The sequence below is a fragment of the Cydia amplana genome, chromosome 9 (assembly GCF_948474715.1).
Source record: "Cydia amplana chromosome 9, ilCydAmpl1.1, whole genome shotgun sequence".
Lineage (NCBI taxonomy): Eukaryota > Metazoa > Arthropoda > Insecta > Lepidoptera > Tortricidae > Cydia > Cydia amplana.
Window position 1 is genome coordinate 15356137 of NC_086077.1, and position 19416 is coordinate 15375552.

At 37.9% G+C, this 19416-nt stretch overlaps 2 protein-coding genes across 2 annotated transcripts in view; both read left to right on the plus strand.

Annotated features, from left to right (window-relative positions):
• LOC134651210 (unconventional myosin-XV) overlaps nucleotides 1-19416 on the plus strand; it is a 127588-nt gene that overhangs the window by 91825 nt on the left and 16347 nt on the right. The window contains exon 23 of the mRNA XM_063506279.1: nucleotides 14243-14556. Coding sequence (XP_063362349.1) covers nucleotides 14243-14556 — 314 coding nt within the window. The remainder of the gene's footprint in view (nucleotides 1-14242; nucleotides 14557-19416) is intronic.
• LOC134651203 (uncharacterized) lies at nucleotides 3222-4479 on the plus strand. Its single transcript, XM_063506271.1, has 2 exons — nucleotides 3222-3964; nucleotides 4356-4479. Exons 1-2 carry the CDS (start codon nucleotides 3239-3241, stop codon nucleotides 4380-4382), a joined length of 753 nt encoding a protein of 250 aa, XP_063362341.1. The 5' UTR covers nucleotides 3222-3238; the 3' UTR covers nucleotides 4383-4479.

Here is a 19416-nt window from a genome sequence, read left to right on the forward strand (position 1 = left end):
ACCGAGCTACTATTTGTCACTAGTCACATATTACATGTATGAAATATGGATAGGTTTTTAATACACTTGGTAACTTGGGTTTTTCTACTCCAATTCATTCATTAATTAAGTATAATGACTATTCGAACTTGTGCTGACTCGGCAAAGACTATATACAATCGGGTCGGGTTTATAATAGGTAATTTTTTTACGATTAACGTGTTATTTTGTCAAATGATAACCAAATCAAGCGTTTTGATTGCTTTTTTGATAATTGCAGAGTGAATAAAAAACGCGTGCTTGTTCCTAGATTACATATTATTTTGCAATAAGTACCCATGTTAACCACGGTTTTATTTGAAGTTTACTATTTATTATTAAATGGTTAGTAAATAGTCTTCAAAGTAGAAACTAGTCTACTAGTCTTTGGGCAAGTTTTGGTAATTATCTTCTAGTAACCACAAAATATGGCCATTCGGCCATAAAATTTGAGGTTTTTCCGCTGCCCTTTGTAAGTACTCTTTAGGCTTCTGTACCGCTGACCCTTAAACAGGTCGAACTAACTACCTTAACCCATTATTATTCCATCAGTTCATACGTTTTTAATAATAACTTTTATCATTATAAAAAGACATTGACGCAATTACCCACAAGGGCAAGATGCGTGAACGAAGCCTTGACCGACCATAATATTAGTTATTATTAACATTTTTTCCCATGACCATGCAACTAGTAGAATCACCTCTAATTAAATCTTATCCCACCAAAAAACAAATATGTGTAAAAAAAGTTTCAAAAATTGTCATGATAGAGTCCGTCTAAGGTAATTTTTCCCAGACTAGGACAGAACCAACTGAGGGAGTGTCATTAAAAACTTCATATTTATCATTGCAAATGCCATGAAAAGTTAGCTTGGTCCTATTCTAGATAATACATAGGTATATATTATTGTTTACGAGAAGGCAGTGTACAACTCTTTGCGCAACCCCAAATGAATATCAAAGAAGTTTGTTTAGCAATCGCTCTCTACAACTAACAAATGACAATCGTGTTTGGGTCATTATGAGAGATCGGACAGATTGGCGTCATTGCTCGCAAGAATGTGGACATGACTCCAAATTTGATTAAATAATTAATCATTTCATTATTTTAATTATTTTTTTACCTAAGATTTAATTTTGTTCCCTAGTCAATAAATAGCACATAAATATATTTTCGATATGAAAAAATGAGTACCTACAGAAAATTTGGAAAACATACTGATTATTTTTTTAATAAATTTACATTATAAGAAATCTATGTGTTATTTATTGATTAGGAATCAAAATTAAACCTCAGGTAAGAAATTAATTAAATTATTAATTATTTAATCAATTTTGGACTCATGTCCACATTATTGCGAGCAATGACGCAAATTTGTCCGATCTCTGGTCATTATGGTTGGGTTATTGAAATAAATAATAAACATGATTGTTGTTACCGGTCAACTGACGCAGTGAACCGTTGATAGAATGCAAAAAATCTGGGTTATGACACTTATGACTCTTCTACTGAAACCGATAAAGGCTTTGCGGCGAAGTTGAGAGACACGTTCCAGAAATTGACATAAATGTAGGAATGGAACGTAAGGGGATAGCGTGAAACGGAACGTAAGGGAGAGAGAAGGATGATAAGAGGTGCGAAAGGAACGGGGAGAACGATTTGAATGGTGAGCGAGCGAACGTGGATTACGGTGTTAAATATTCATAAAATTAGTTTATCATAGTTAAATAAAACAAGTAAAGTGATATTTTGGTTTTTAATTACGAGGCCTAACATAATCCCACATAATTTTGGGGGCTCGTCCGGGATTGCCTCTAAAAACCAAATAGTTGTTCGACGGTGGCACGTGGTCGCGCGCAACGTACCGGCGAAAGACGGCGGCGGTACAGAACACGGCAAAAGAAGATTGTTCTCCATTCCAACACGAAGACACGACGAAAAATAAGAAGGTTGATGTACGACGATCAAGACGAAGAAAGAATTTTGAGTATTCTAAGCTCAGAAATTGAAGACGAGAAAATGGCGGCCGACGCGTGTGCTAGCCTTTTAAACCTCACTGTCATGACGGACAGTATTACGAAGTTTAGCGGCGACGATAAAGCGCACACGGCGTCGAAATGGGCGCAAGATATAGAAGATAACTCAGAAATCTTCAGCTGGACGGAGGCGCAGAAGCTCGTGGTGGCGCGTAGATCCTTGGTGGGCACGGCGGCGTTATGGTTGCAGTCCGAGAAAACCTTTAAGAAGTACGACGAGCTTAAGGCGGCATTGCTTAAAGAGTTCCCGGATGCAATCAACACTAAGGAAATGCACGAGCTTATGGGCAACAGAAAGAAGAGAAGAGAAGAGTCTTACTATCAATACATGCTCATTATGAAGGAGCTCGGTAAGCGAGCTAAGTTTCCGGATTACGTCGCGATACAATACATCGTTGACGGCATTACGGACTACGAACCTAATAAATCTATATTATACGGGGCTACTACTTATCCCGTACTCAAGGAGAAGTTGCTTTTATATGAAAAAATGAAAACTAAAACGAAGAAAGAAGACAAAGAAGCTAAACCTAATAAGATAGAAAAGGACACGAAGTATAATAGTTCATCGTTATCATCAAGTCGAAAAAGGTGCTACAAATGTGGTGAAGAAGATCATCTGGCGGTAACATGTACTAGAGGGGTGAAATGCTATTTTTGCAACGATTTTGGTCATATAAGCAGAGAATGTCCATCGAAATCCAAGGAACGCGGTGGCGGCGGCGGCGCCGGCGCGGCTGGCGGTGCGGATTCGTCGGTAAAGCAGTCTCGCATAAGCGGCGCGGGTGAGAAAGCGAGACAGCAAGCATCTCCGTCGGTAAAGCAGTCTGCAGCGGTCATGAATCTAGTATAACTGGATTGGGCATGAGTGGTGGGGATAACTGACAGAACGGGATAGTCTTATGTATCTTTCAGTAGGAGTAGCAGTGAAAGCGCTATTATTGTTTGTCCTTGTCACAGTCTCACGTCTTGTTTTATTCCCCACCGTAAATTGACCACCGTGATTGGTCGAATTCATTTGTTGCCCACCATAACAAATAAATTCGACCAATCATAGCGGCGCAATGCGACGCTATGATTGGTCGAATTTATATGTTTTGTCCCTCACGGAGGCACGCGTAGACCACTTCTATAGGATGCTACCTTCTATGGCAGCGGTGGATATTCGTCGGCAGTCGGCCATGTTTGGAATACTGGCCAATGAGGAGGCAGACGTCAACATGGCGGATGACAGCGTTGACAGTTACCGGCATGATGTAAACATTGCGACTAAAGTTGACGAATCGAAGACGAAAACTAATAAGAAAAAGCCGATGAAGTCAATTAATTTGTGCGGAGTGGAAATACAGGCGTTAGTAGACTCTGGCAGTGGATTCAATTTGATAAATAAGGACTCGTTCGACGAACTTAAGGTGAAAATGTGTGATGATGACTCTGTGTTTACCGGACTCGGTATGAAGGATATATTTCCTTACGGCAAGTTCTACGCTAATATGATCATCGACGAGACGTGCTATGATGACACAATATTTCATGTTGTACCTAATGATTGTATGCCGTATAAATGTATTGTAGGTCGGGAATTTCTTGACACTGTGACCATGGTTATGTGCAAAGGTTCCGTAAAGTTCTTGCCACTTGAGGATGAGGGATGGCTGGCGCGTCTGGATTGTGTGTGTGAGGTATTCACTGTTTCAGATCACGTACGCGATGGTACGGTAAGGGAAGAGGTCGAGCGTCTGGTCGCCGAATACAACCCCGTGCAGACCAGAGAGGTGCCGATCGAACTGAAGATCATTCTCAAAGATGATGTCCCAGTGGCGCAGCGTCCCAGAAGGCTTTCCATCGTGGAGCAGAACATTGTGGAGGAACAGGTTAATGAGTGGATGCAAAAAGGAATTATACAGGTGAGTTATTCCGAATATAGTAGCCCGCTAGTCCTTGTCAAGAAAAAAGATGGTTCAACCAGAGTTTGTGTTGATTATAGATTGTTGAATAGTAAGATGGTTAAAGATGAATTTCCCCTGCCACTGATAGAGGATTTAATTGACAAGTTGAGAGATGCTAAGTTGTTCAGTGTGCTAGACCTTAAAAATGGGTTTTTCCATTTAAGGATTAGTAAGGAGTCTGTGCCCTATACTTCATTTGTGGCCCATCACGGCCAATGGGAGTTCCTGAGAGCCCCTTTCGGGTTATCAGTCAGTCCGAAGTATTTCATGAGGTTCATTACCACTATATTTAAAGAGTTGATGCAAGAAGGTGTTATGATGGTATTCATAGATGACATTATAATTCCAGCCCAGACGGAGCAAGAGGCGCTACTAAGGCTGCAACGGGTGTTGGAGGTTGCTGCGGAGTATGGACTTGAAATTAACTGGAAGAAGGCCAAGCTGATATGCCGAGAGATTGAGTACCTAGGCCATCTGGTTAAAGAAGGTCAAGTACAGCCAAGTCCAGAGAAGGTAGAAGCAGTAGCGCGATACCCTGAGCCTGTGAATGTCAAGCAGATCCAAAGCTTCATTGGATTAACCTCATATTTCAGAAAGTATATAAGGGACTTTGCACAGATAGCAAGACCCTTAACGGATTTGATGAAAAAAGATGCAAAGTTTACCTTTGGTCCTGAGCAGCAAGAAGCATTCAATATTTTGAAACAGAAGTTAACGAGTGAGCCAGTGCTCAAGATTTTCAACCCGAAGCTTCATACCGAACTTCACACTGATGCGTCAAGCCAGGCTCTGGCAGGTATACTTCTGCAGACCAGTGAAGATGGAGAACTGCACCCTGTATACTATAGAAGTAGACGTACAAGTGAAGCTGAGAGCCGATATTCGAGCTATGAGCTCGAAGCTCTAGCTATAGTGGAGAGTGTGAGGAAGTTCCACCACTATCTGTTCGGTATACATTTTAAGATTGTGACAGATTGTCAAGCTTTTGAGCTTACTTTGAAAAAGAAGGAGTTGACACCGAAAGTGGCAAGATGGGTGTTACTACTGGACCAGTATGACTATGAGATAGAGCATCGAGCTGGTGCCAAGATGCCGCACGCAGATGCACTTAGCAGGAATCCATATGTGGCAACAGTGGTAAGCCTACATGAGAGGATCGGTCAAGCTCAAGAAAGAGATGAAGAGCTCAATGCCATTAAACAGCTGATTTTGAAAGATGGGCATTACAATGACTTTTATGTGGAAAATGACATACTATACAAAGGAGACCAACGGCAACTGGTGGTGCCTAAGGTAATGGAGAAAGAAGTTATCAAGAAGGTGCATAGTAACGGTCATTTTGCTATGAGAAAGATGAAGGAAGCTATAAGCAAAGATTACTACATAAGAAACATGGATAGAAAAATAGAAGAGGTAGTGACAGGCTGCATACCATGCTTATTAGCAACAAGAAAGGAAGGAAAGCAGGAAGGATTTCTAAATCCTATTGCTAAAGAAGGTACTCCACTGCATACATTGCACCTGGACCACATAGGACCGTTGACAGAAACGAAGAAGCTCTACAATCATATACTTACAGTAGTGGATGCATTCACGAAGTTCGTGTGGCTCTACCCGACGAAGTCAACATCCAGCGCAGAAGTAATTAGTAAGTTGCAGCTACAGCAGCAGACGTTTGGTAACCCCACACGTATCATCACAGATAGAGGTACAGCATTCACTAGCGGAGCCTTTCAGAAGTACTGCGAAGATGAAGGAATCCAGCATGTGACGATTACCACTGGAATAGCAAGGGCGAATGGTCAGGCGGAACGCATTCACCGTATTATGATCCCCATGCTAACGAAGCTATGCATAGAAGACCAGTCTACTTGGTACAAGCATGTCGGGCGAGTACAGAGAGCTATAAACAGTACTTACCAAAGAAGTATAGATACCTCGCCTTTCCAGCTGTTGACCGGCACTAAGATGAAGTGCAAGGAGGATGTAGAGATATTGAACCTTTTACAACAGGAAACCATATCCCAGTTTGATGAAGAAAGAGAAAGTCTAAGACAGAAAGCTAAAGAACAGATACAGAAGATTCAAGAAGAAAATAAGAAAAGTTTCAATAAGAAGAGGAAAGAGAGCTCCAAGTACGAGGTAGGCGATCTCGTCGCAATTAAGAGGACGCAGTTTGGGCCAGGGCTTAAGCTCAAGCCAAAGTTCCTCGGACCCTATAAGGTAACCAAGGTGAAGCGCAACGACCGATATGACGTGGAGAAGTTGTACAGCGGCACCGAGGGTCCCAACAAGACAGCCACGTTTGCGGACTTCATGAAAAGATGGCCTGAGGAGGACTGCGAGTGATAAGGTAGTAGTCTAGCCCTTTTTCTCTTATTTCTCGATTGGCAAATGTTATAATTAGTATAAAAGACGGAGCTTCTGTATATAAACTTGATCTTGTGTAGGAAATTCCTGGTTCCTAAAATTTTAAGCTAAGATGCATATTTTGTTATGTTATGGTTGGTTACATTTTAAAGGCAGCTAAAATGTTAAAAAGTTGTAAAATGTTCCTATGTTACTTATGCTGCCAGCTGTTTTCAATATGTTTAAAACGTACCATGAGAGTTAAAAATATTAGCAGTGTTTTCTAGATTTCAGTAAATTGTTAATGTGCCATATTAAGATGCTCAATTTTCTTAGATGTGTAGTATGCAGCAGATGTGCTTAAATTAATAGTAACTTTTTATTTCAGAGCATGGCACTATACTGATGTAAGATAGAGTTAAGATACTTACCGTGTACTTACCTTTACAATGTTGAATGAATGATGTGCAGATGAATGAACGTGTGAGTATATCTGGGGGCAGATAATGATGTGCAGGACAGCCGAGAATGTAGGAATGGAACGTAAGGGGATAGCGTGAAACGGAACGTAAGGGAGAGAGAAGGATGATAAGAGGTGCGAAAGGAACGGGGAGAACGATTTGAATGGTGAGCGAGCGAACGTGGATTACGGTGTTAAATATTCATAAAATTAGTTTATCATAGTTAAATAAAACAAGTAAAGTGATATTTTGGTTTTTAATTACGAGGCCTAACATAATCCCACATAAATCTTTGTCTTTCCTCGGCTACGGGCTAAGGATAAAATGTTCATAGTTCGTAAGAAGGTACATGCTATGAATAAGTAAAGTCATAACTAACTTCATAAGAATTTAATTGGTAATAGTACCTAGGTACTGATATCAACACTCCTGTTTTAATAAGATTCACGATTCTCAGTTAAATGTTTGGACAATTGGACATGTATTACGTACTAAACGCAAGTTAATTTAACTACCTAACTAAATAATAGGCACTGGATTGTTTACACATCAAAAATTATTGGAAGGAACTCTTAATCTGCAGCAATTTTTCTAAAATGCAGGAAAAACAACAACGGAAACTAATAATTTAAGTAATTTAACACTATTTGCTCGTCGGCAGCTTCATATACACCTGGGTACAAATTTGCTTAATTCGACAGGAGGTGAATCAAAATTGGTAGTAAATTTAACACAATTAACTTGTTATTATAATTGAATTTTGATTAAATTATAGAAAAGTTAAATGTGGTGAAGACCGGCATATAAAATTTGTTCATTCAATTGTTCATTGGGCAAGAACTCTTGTATATGTAGGTACACGTTCTTCGCTCGGGCACAAATACAAGTGCTATTTACTGAGTGTATTTACTTATAAATAAGAAAATCGAAACGGATACTACAAATTTAGCCGAGACGTCCGACGTTGCACGCACTAGTTACTGACGTGGAACCATGAGATGTGTATCACCGAGTCCGCGAACATACTCATCTGTATTTAAGTGTAACTTTCTTTAATAGGGATGTTGACATGAATCGCGAATATATAACATGTTATGTTAGCAGGGAATATTAGAACGCGGAAAATCATATTTTGCAAGTGTAAATATGCGTAATAAATTAATTAAAAATAATCAAAAGTAGTTAAAATAATGCCCAGTATCACGTGACTGCAAACGCCAATCGGAGCGCGTGACGTAATCACAGTGGAATCACCAAAGACAAGTTATAAAACCTGCCTAAGTGTCTACAGATTATCGTACCGAAACGCGATCTTGGTGCGGTGCGGCGCACGAATCGATAGTGTGTAAGGTGGTGCGTTAAGGACGCAGCTATAAGTTAGAGCGAGAAAGAAGGTCGCTGTCCGATGCGGTAGTGTGTTAACGCTTTAAAAAAAATTGTCAGTTGCCATATAAAAAATTTAAAAAAATAACTGACAGCAGTTTGTTTAAAACGCCGTTACGTCATCAAGGTCACGTGACAGTTTGGAGCGTTTAGGCGCGAAATTTAAACAAGAAACTTATTATACATGTTTTTTTATTCAAAATTAATGAATATATTTTTTTAATATTTTTTTCTGTAATTATTACGTGTCTATCTACAAAATGAAACGAGTTCCAAAAAATTGTCAACATCCCTATTAAATGGGAATTTAGAATCGCCAGTACGGCTACCATCAGTTTGGCACTGACATTTAAACGCCATCGAGAACGTAATTTACTTTCTACATAGAGAAATAAGTAAGACAAGAGTGCTCACTCCATACCACAGACTTGTAATTGTCGCTCGCGCTTGACAGACAGCTGAAGTGTGCGAAAGGGAAGCCCTCGCGTATATGAACGCATGAGTGCGAAAGAGTCAGACTACAAATGAGAAAACGTGACCATTTTGGAGTTTGACAACGGCCGCGGACGGCCAAGAGCGTATCACCGTAATTTTCAATTTGAAAAATATACACAAGTTCGGAAGAAAACTATTTGATTAAGTAATACAATGAAGATAGTGTCTTGTAGTGTACCGGATTTCAGTGTCACGGAGCCAAATAAACCTAGCAAATACTCATTTCAGAGGAATTATGATATTCCGAGCGAAATTTTCTTGACATTATTTTGTCAAATTAACAGCATAAAAAGTGTAAGAAGCCGGTTTATACAGTTAATTATAAGTTTTTCTTCCTTTGTGTGCTAATATTTTATCATATTACTCAATAATTTAAGATATTTTGTGTAAAAACATAAACTGCTACTTTACGCTAGGGCTTGACAAAATGTTCAGATGACAGTATCGATAACTTGTCGGTATATTAATAGCTATGTAATAATTTCTTCACAAGACATCATTAAGATATTAACCTTTATAACCGACTTCAAATAATAACGATTGTTATACCTTTTTGAAGGTGCACATGTTTAGCAGTAAATTTAAACTTCACTTTCCAACACAGTAAGAGTTAGACTAAGATAAGTCTGTAACGATTTTGATAGCACACGGAGTTCAAGTGTTATTTATACGTCATAACGTCGTAAATTTTAACGTTTGAAAAAAAACCGGCCAAGTGCGAGTCGGACTCGCCTTTCAAGGGTTCCGTACATTAAGTCCGACTCACGCTTGACCACATTTCTGATAGGTTTTCCTGTCATCTATAAGTAGGTAAAGAACTACTTTGTGTATTTTTTTCAAAATTTTAGACCCAGTAGTTTCGAAGATAAGGGGGGGAATGGTCATTATTTGCCTATTTTCTTGAATAACTGCGAAACTATTAATCCTAAAATTATAAAAAATATATATTTGAGATTCTTACAATGAGCTCTTTCATCTGATATGTAACACGATATATGTAGTTTGAAAAAACTTTATTTTTTAATTTTCTCATTTATCTCCCAAAAATGGCCTCCATATTTAAAATTCATTTGTTTACGTTACACGTCCATCTTTGGGTCATAAACTACATATGTGTGCAAATTTCAACTTAATTGGTCCAGTAGTTTCGGAGAAAATAGGCTGTGATAGACGGACGGACAGACAGATAGACAGACGCACAAGTGATCCTATTAGGGTTCCGTTTTTTCCTTTTGAGGTACGGAACCCTAAAAACGGTAATTTACAAATAAACAAATTTACAAACTTATAACTAGGTAAATATAAAAATTAAGGGTAGGTATATAATTATATGCTATTAGGCCATAGGTACCCGGCTAAATGTACCTACCTAGCTGCTGGCGTTTCCTCTTTGCACCGCTAGCGAAATACGCTGGATAATACGTTTAAAATAACACATCTGAAAAAGTTGTCGATAAAGCAACCAAACACCGACAGATTATTAATATGTTGTAACATGACATCACTATTTTTGATCTCACATAGACAATTTACGCACACACTTGCATTTCATTTTTGGTCGCACTTTTGAAGATTGACAGTTGTTCTTGTCTATTCTAATTCTATGCTCCATACATCATTTCAGACTATTAATTTCAGTGTCTACATCTAGCATCGAGTAGCGGAACTATCAGTACTGCTACTTGACAATAGATGTAGCAGTACTGATAGTTCCGCTACTCGATGCTAGATGCTAATAGTCTTTTGGGTACTAAAACTAATGTATGGAGTGAGCACTCTATGTATTTTTTTCTCTATGCTTTCTATACATCTCGCTCGTACTCGCATATTAGTGCGAACGAGATTTATAGAAAGTAAATTACGTTCTCGATGGCGTTTATGTCAGTTTTGACACTGTCAGGTTACTTAATGGGTTTTACTCTGTTTTTCTCAAGCCCTGCCTTTCCCTCTTTGGAGTATTCATGAAATGTATTTTAAAAAGTGCATACCATTGTCAATCTGCTCATAATTCAAGACCACCATGCTTACCGGCCACCATGACAGCTCGTTGATTTGAACATATCTCTATATTATGTTAAACTTCACGGGGATTATAGGGAATATTAGGAGAAAAACTGGTAGTCCCTACCCTATTTTCTCTAACAAGAGTGCTATCTGCGCAGCTGTAGTAAGAATACAAAATGATAAAAATTTGAAATATATGAAAAGCGCGATAAATCGCTTACATAGATCTCGATTGCACCAATAATGGTAGCTGCAACGACGCGGCGCGCGCGCACACCGCCGCTGCACTTCGCCGGCGCAGCGCGGTCGCGACCGCTACGATTAAACTAATTATTACGATATCGGCTACCCCGTGGCAGCCATTAAAAAAATACCCTTAAAAGGGAAATACGACTGCAAAAATGCAAATTAAATTGTTTCATAAATACTTATTAAATTTCTAAATTAATTAATTAAATATCAATCGATTAACTTGCCCTGATTACTTGCGAATTAGTGAAAAATATGATTCAATTACAATAACGATTCGAAAACGAAACTGACGATTGTCTAGGTAGTGTGTGTGCCATTGTCATGGAGAGCTTTTACGATATCATCCGCACTTTGAGTCGGAAAACTTTGAAACGAAGAGTGAAGGTAATGTTTGTGTATAACTGATAAAAGTAAAACATTCATTATTATCAGCAAGTCATAATTAGGAAATCTCTACCTTCGTGTACTTTTATAGAATAGAATAAAATAGAAAATGCTTTATTCAAAAACGCTTAATTTAAACTTAACTAATAAAAACACTGACATAGATTGGTTATAAAGCGTTCCTGAAATGGTCTCCACTCAGCTTCATGTCAAGGATGGGCTTTTCCGTCTTTAATTTTTCTTTGCAACAAGATTGTAATCATCCAAAGTTCTTCACAATGTAATAAAGCGTCGAAGAATTAAATTTCAAGATTCCAACTTTCAAAATTGTTCACAACTTGATAAGAAATGCTTCTCGTGTTCCTAACGTATACATATTTATTTACAACCGCACAAAACGTAAGCTAATTAGCAGCTCTTAATTATATATGTACTACAGACATTTGAAGCTTCGTAGAAAACTTAGTTTTATAAGAAGGGATTGCCGTTTTGGGTAATACATTTTACAGTACGATAATGATCAACATAAAACTAGTAATCTACTGATTGCATGTTTGATGATAAAGTACGAATTGAGTGTCCGTAACAATAACGCAACGTACATGTAAGAGTTATTATAACTGGGCTATCCAGGTGCACGTAACTTTGGCTAGCGGCGCACACTGCCACTGCATCCCGTGTTAGGAATGTGTGAACACATAGGGCTGCCAAATACCAGAAAACAAAAGATAACGGTAGTTGTAAAACTAACAATAACAATATTTTTATTCATAATTGAAGTTTAGCAGGAAGGTTACATTGAACCCCGCACTAGGCATGGCCTGTATCGCGGGGGTCATGATCATCACGAGTTACCAGAAATAAAATTTATAATTATATTAAACATAAGAATAGGAATAGGAAAAAGAGAGGAAGGAGTGTGTACTTGTATGTGTAAGGTTGTTGTGAGGAGGTAGTGAAAAGTGTGTGAATCAAATCTAAGAATGTGTGAGTGTAAAAGTTTGTTAGATTTAAGTGTGTTAACACGAATGTACATATATGATGACGACGATGTTCGATTACCTATTGTTATTGCTCTAACAACTATTTACGGATTTGTTTTCGGTTATTCATGTCTAACATCAAAATAAGCAATAAGTACGATTGGGATGTCATTGTTCCGCGCCGCCTATCAGTCAAAATTCTATCTTTCCAATGCATCCTGTGTCAAAAACGTCACTCTATTATTGAAAGTGCATTGAAATTATGGATCTCAAAATAGTTTTCTACAATACAATCTCAACATACAATACAATTCAACAGTGGTTACAATAGGCGTTGTTTTTAGGGTTCCGTACCCAAAGGGTAAAAACGGGACCCTATTACTAAGACTCCGCTGTCCGTCCGTCCGTCCGTCCGTCTGTCACCAGGCTGTATCTCACGAACCGTGATAGCTAGACAGTTGAAATTTTCACAGATGGTGTATTTCTGTTGCCGCTATAACAACAAATACTAAAAACAGAATAAAATAAAGATTTAAATGAGGCTCCCATCAACAAACGTGATTTTTGACCGAAGTTAAGCAACGTCGGGCGGGGTCAGTACTTGGATGGGTGACCGTTTTTTTGTTGATGGTGCGGAACCCTCCGTGTGCGAGTCCGACTCGCACTTGGCCGATTTTTTAAACTAGAGCAGTGTATACTGTATATGTATGTTTCTATATATGTAACGTTGTATTACCGTTGTAATGTTTGTGATGTACATATTTATTCCTGGCAATAATGTGTTTTTCCGCGACTTTATGAATGGGCAACCCTACCGCCGTCACACTGCATGCCTCGGGGGATAGTGCGCGGACATTCACGCTTTCCTGCGCGCGCGCCGATAATATATCTTATCTAGTGGACATAGCGATCGTAAATTTTAATTTTATATTCAAAATTCTAAAATAAGTCTTATTGCCCCAATTTGTCGGAACGATCTATTATTTTGGTAAAACAGAATGATTAAGTAGTAAATTCTCCACTCTGTCATTCATTGTATCTGAGAAGAAGAATGTCATTAGTATCTGAACACGGTTTAGATGATTAACAGGAGCTGTGTTGTAGCTCCCAGTGGCCGCGTCACATACATTTTACTACAAATAAGCTTCCTACACCAAATGACATTCGATGTTGTTTGGTGAAGTAGACTGAAAAAGATTCCTAGGTAAACTTATAAATGTAAATCACAAATTTACCCGAATTAAGTTCCCATAGAGATAATAAATAAAAATAAATAAATAAAATGCGTTTATTTCGGACAGCGTATCATGTGTACAACTTGGTTAACTCTAGAAACAACCCCAAGATGGACACAACTAACCAAACTCCATTTTTTTGCAAAATTATTAGGAAAATTAACATTAAATTTCTTGAACGCAAATTTGTAGCCAAGTGCATACTTTATCTATCAATTGCAGCAGGCAGTAATTTAGATCGTTTGAAAATGGTGGTTCACTGATGAACAGGTCACTCTACCTAGGGATTTTCACGTAGGTACATGTTTTATGCGTAAAATGTTAACTACATTGCTGAAACTGACATAGTCGGCTGTTAATTACTTAATCCTATTACACTGTATCCTGTGTTGTTACCTACTCAACGTATTATTTGTAGCGTTGTTAAGCAAAAGGTCGACCTAGTTGGTTATAAATTCGATTTCTAATTATGTCTTTGCTAGTCAAATATCTTATTGACGAGCAATAAAGTAGTCTTTTGCCTGTGTTATGCCTACAGATTATAAAATCTGTCTATAAACTTGCAAATTACGTATCCATTACTGTTTCTAAATTATTATTCAATTAGCGATTTCGACAAATCTTCGACCAATATATTAGTGTTGTAACTAACAGAAAACACCAAAGCTTATATTTTATATCTTGTTACAGGTCCAACCAAAAGCGATCACAAATGGCATCGCCAAGGACCGCGTGGAGCGCGACGTGAGGGAGCGGAACGAGTCCCGCGAATCCCGGGACTCTCTCCGGGACATGCGGGACTCGCGAGAAACGCGGGACACCCGAGAGTCCCGCGACGAGACGGAGCACGCGCCTCGGCACGCGTCGCCCGTCCGCGAACGGGAGAGGGAGAGGGACAGGGAACGGGAGATGAGGGAGGATAGAAGAGAGCAGACGACGCCGCAGCATGACGGGAGACATCCGCTGCTGCAGTTCGCTGTTGACCACTTCCGACAAAGCCCTGAGTGAGTATTCTATTTTATCATGGCTTTGGCCAGCAGGTTTTTAATCCTAAAGTTCTCTGTAGAACACCCAAAAATGTCACAATGTAGGTATTTCACAAAAATAATTTAGGGCGTCCGCTAGATGGCGCGGGTGCACGCACGCGGCCGTGCCATTGTAGGTAATATTCATTGCTCAAATTTTTCGTTAACCCGCTCACCCGCTGCGTGCCACCGCGCCAGCTTGCGGACGCCCTTAGTAGAAGTTAGCCGTACAGGTTATAATTTGTTCTTCGTAACGCAATTCATTTTAATAACGAAAGACAAGTTAACATTAGAGTACTTTTCATAATATACTTTTCATTATTCGCCTTTTGATCACCCCACTCTCTACCACAAGCTACTTCCGTAATTTATAAACCGTAATTTATTTAAGGGCATGCTTAAATCTGCATATTTGCATAAATTTAAATTTAATAGATTGTCGTTTTATAAAACGAATTAATTGTGTGTTAAGTCTCTTTAATGACTTAATATCATATTGACTTAATTAAAAACACTTTAAAGGTTTACGAGGGCAAATTGACTACGTCTTTTAATATGCGTGCTTAAATGTCGTGCTAACATAATTATTCATTTGACATTATTTGGTAGCCGTTAATATAATTTAGTGTGATGTAAAAGTTTTGATTAAGTAATCGTTTTTTATTGAACTATAAAATGATAGGTACTAAATTAAATTGACAAATGATTGCTTAGCTATTAAAATTTGGGTATATTGTGACAAGTATTATTAACTCATACATAATTAATATTATTACCGTGCCTATTCACTTCGTCACTTCGATTTCGTGGTTCCGTGGGAGGCTGTGCTGAGTCTGACCACCTTTCAACTCTTCATCACTTTTTGTCATTAAAATCATGCATTATATTGAAAAAAAGTGGATATTTAATGATAATTGCAAAGTGCAGCTGCAATAAAATATAAAACAAATGCCCGTGAACGTTTAATGGCCAGTATTCTTCTAAACGTCAACACCCATTTCCAACTCCAACTTATCAATGCAAAGTGGTCCTGTTAGAGTCTGTGCGGAAAGAGAAGAGTCGTGGAATGTATGGGGCCCAATACATTCCACGATTCTTCTCTTTCCGCACAGACTCTAAAGTGATTAAGGCATAATAATAGGCGCATTTGCGGGATAAAAAAGCCAACGAGCGTCGAGTGCTTAGCCAAGATGACAATCGTTCGATCCGTGGCGAACGATACGGTAGTCTATCTATATCACTCTTCCATATTAGTGTGACAGTAGCAGTTCGCTACGGAGCGTAAACGATTAGCATGTTGGCTACGCATCCTGAGCGGAAACTGAGCGGACATCATCCATGACGCAGTTTGGCATGAATAAATGCATGGACCGAGATTTAATTGTAATGAATTAAATATCGTTTGCACAACCGTTAAAATACCTACACCAGGATGCGTTTTTCTAAGGGAAATAAATTTAATAATAAATATTGCACCCTAGGTTAGGTTTTTTATAATGTGTTTATATATTTTTTGTAATGTTTTGTGTTTTTATATTTTACTTTAATACTCACATTGTAAAACCCTAACCTAAGACCCTAATTGAATAAAAGAATATTGTACATCCGTTGAGAAACTACAGCCGTATTCGAACAATAAGAAACGTCACTTTTGACACTTGTTTGACACTGACATATCCGATCAATATCTAATATTTGACGTATCTTATTGTTCGAATACGGCTGTAAATCGCATTAGGTATTTAGTTAGAAAATCGTGGTGAACCTACGTTATTTAGTAAGCAATGAACGAAGTCGACCCATAATGTCGATAGCTTAATAGTGTTATTCATTATTTATAAACATTCATATAAAATGCTGAAGATAGTAAAGATAAGAAACAAAATCAGCCGGCCGAGCGAAAGAGTAAGATTGATACTTCACTGCACCGGGTATGCAATAGTTATTTGTACAACAAGTGATCAAAGTTTGATATTTCTTCGAGTGCTTATTTTGAGTCCCGTGCAAGCGAAAGATTCTATAATAGATTCACGAGCGTAGCGAGTGAATCTAATTTAGAATCTTGAGCGTAGTAAGGGACTCAAAAGCGCACGAGATGTAAATAACTTTGATCTCGTGTAGTACACAACATTTTTCACCTCAGCGCAGTGAGAACATACCTATTAGACAACTTGAAAAATGTAATCCTTCTTCATCACTTAATACCTGCACTCATGTTTTCTTAAGATATACAAACAATTAAGTTTAATTACCGCAATGGAACACAAAAACAAAACGTAATAATAAATTCCAGTAAAATAATATAGAAATAACAAACATTAACTGACACTTCAATTGCCAACTTTGACAACAAAAAAAATCTTTGTAAGATACGGTCCGAATTGCGGATACGTACTATTTGTCAACTATGGTAGAAATTCTTAAAAGTAAAATAATTAATTTTGCGTGATGATCTGTGTATTTTTTGAGTTCGTTATTTTAATTGTACAATAAAATACCTAAAATATAGTATTTTATCAGGTTTTATGAAATCTTAAACTTTATTTTTATTTATTAATTATTAAGAATTCATACTCGTACGTGGTTTGGAACGATGCGGTCTGAAGTTTTTCGGGGGTCTATTATAAACCGTGAATATACCGTTGAATGTCGTTTTAACTTTTTTTTGTCTGTTTCTTTGCTAACAGTGTGAAAGGGACAGAGATAATAGAACCCAAGTATTTCGAACTTTTATTAGACCCCGCATGTTGAAATGACATTTGACAATAAAGGTCACTTGAATGTCATTTTGTCTCACTCAGTGAGCAAAATCGCATTTTGCTCACTGTTTTTAAGAATCAAAGTACCCTTGTTCGAGCTGCTGAGGTGAAAATTATTGATGATTCATGGCGCCTTGCCGCTGCGCTTTTTGAGTCGGCATTTCATCACAGTCTCCGTTGGTAATGCTGAACGACCATTTTACACGCTAATGCATATATTCAATGTTTCATTTACCTATTGATATTTATGTTGAATCTGGATCGATTTAAAACAGGCTATTTTCTTAGGTATATGTGTGTTTACGAATAAAATAAATTCGATAGCACTCACACAACCAATAGTGGACTTTATTTCAAAATAAGATGTACGAACTGACGTTTTACAGTTTTTTTTGCGACCACTCCAGATGTAAAATACCACTTAATTATTTACTGTTAAGAATCTTTTCAGTAGAGTCTTACTTATGTCGGCGGCCGATCGTAAGATCAGGCATATTGTGAAATTCCTAGGCATATCGTGAAACGTGAAAGTCTTTGACCCGTTCCCTGAGTCGACGGAGCCCCGCTAGGCGGGGCTGTTATTTCTGGGCAGTTTTTGCCCTTTGGGCATCTAAAGCAACCTAACGAACCTATCCTACCTATATATTGGTTTAATGTCACTATCGTCAAAACATTACACAGGAACCTTACGATCTGCCTGATCTTACGATCGGCCGCCGACATTTATATGTCAACCCTTTAGTTCGTTTCTCAAGAACGTAGCGTAAAAAAAGTCTCCGGTTATTGGAATAAGCCCTTATTACTTTATACCTCTTTGTCGCTCGTATTGCAATAGAAAGAGACAAAGGAAGCTTCGATTGTCGATGTTCGCGGTAGATAGGCCCTCTGGGGCCCATTTATCAAAAGCTTGTAACTTGTGATACAAGGGGATGTCACTTTTTAATAGCGTTTGTTAGAAAGGGACTTCCACTTGTATTACAAGTTACAAGCTTTTTAGAAACGGGCCCCTGGTTGCAGTGTTGCGCGGAAACTGATGCGCCCGCGCCGCGCAGTCTGCGGTCACGCTCGCGGTGCCCTGGAATCCAAACAGATTTGATCTCCAATTAATATTTAATGTGTGTAACCTGTTTTAGTTAAGTTAAATTAAGTATTTATGTATTTGTGCGCTCTAAACGAAATTTAATATACTGTTCTGTATTTATCTCGCAAGTGAATTGTAAAATTCTTATGAGAATAAATGATCTTAAACCTAAACCTATATGTCTGCCAACTGAGGCACATCGACTTTTTGAGGAATCTAATTACACTCGAGAGCAATTAAAATAGTATTAAAACTTGTGCAATTTTTTACTATATTAAAAAAAACTAGAGGTGCACATTGCATTAATTCATTTAACGTAGGACTCTAAACAGTCACTAATATCTCGATACTTTCGATACGTTTATACTCGATAGTTACATATAGCAGTATAATGCAATGTAATTTATGTTAATTTTCAACATATATAAGTACCTACGCCTAACATATAGGTAATTTCAAAATTTCTAATTTCCCTACGTGTTACGTAACGATATACCTAGGCATACGCTACAAACACCAATTTAGTGTAAGCTTTACACATCACATCATAATTCCTTTATAACAGTGGATGTAACGACCTCTCACTCGTAGTCATTATCCCAATTGCTCGGCGCCTTCGATTTCTGTTTTGTGTCATTATTCTTTATATCAATTACTTGCGTAACCAAAAGTGATGATCAGAAAAAAAATACTACGACACGTTGCTCTACAAATAATAGCATATGTCGGCTACTGCGTTACTTTTATGTTGATTGTTTCACTTTGTAAATTGCTTAAACGGTTTTTAAAGCCAACTATTACAAGACATACCTTATTTAGTATGTAATGTACATAGGTACCTTAATACTTATGGTAACTTATGTAATGTTATTATATTTTGTTGTGAATTTTTAATACTACTCGTAACCTGGAAACTTATGTGTACGATTAGCTTGCTTAAATGGTAGTTATAGTTAAAGACTGCACCTGTCTTAGCGCGTCAATGTAGATATTGTAGAT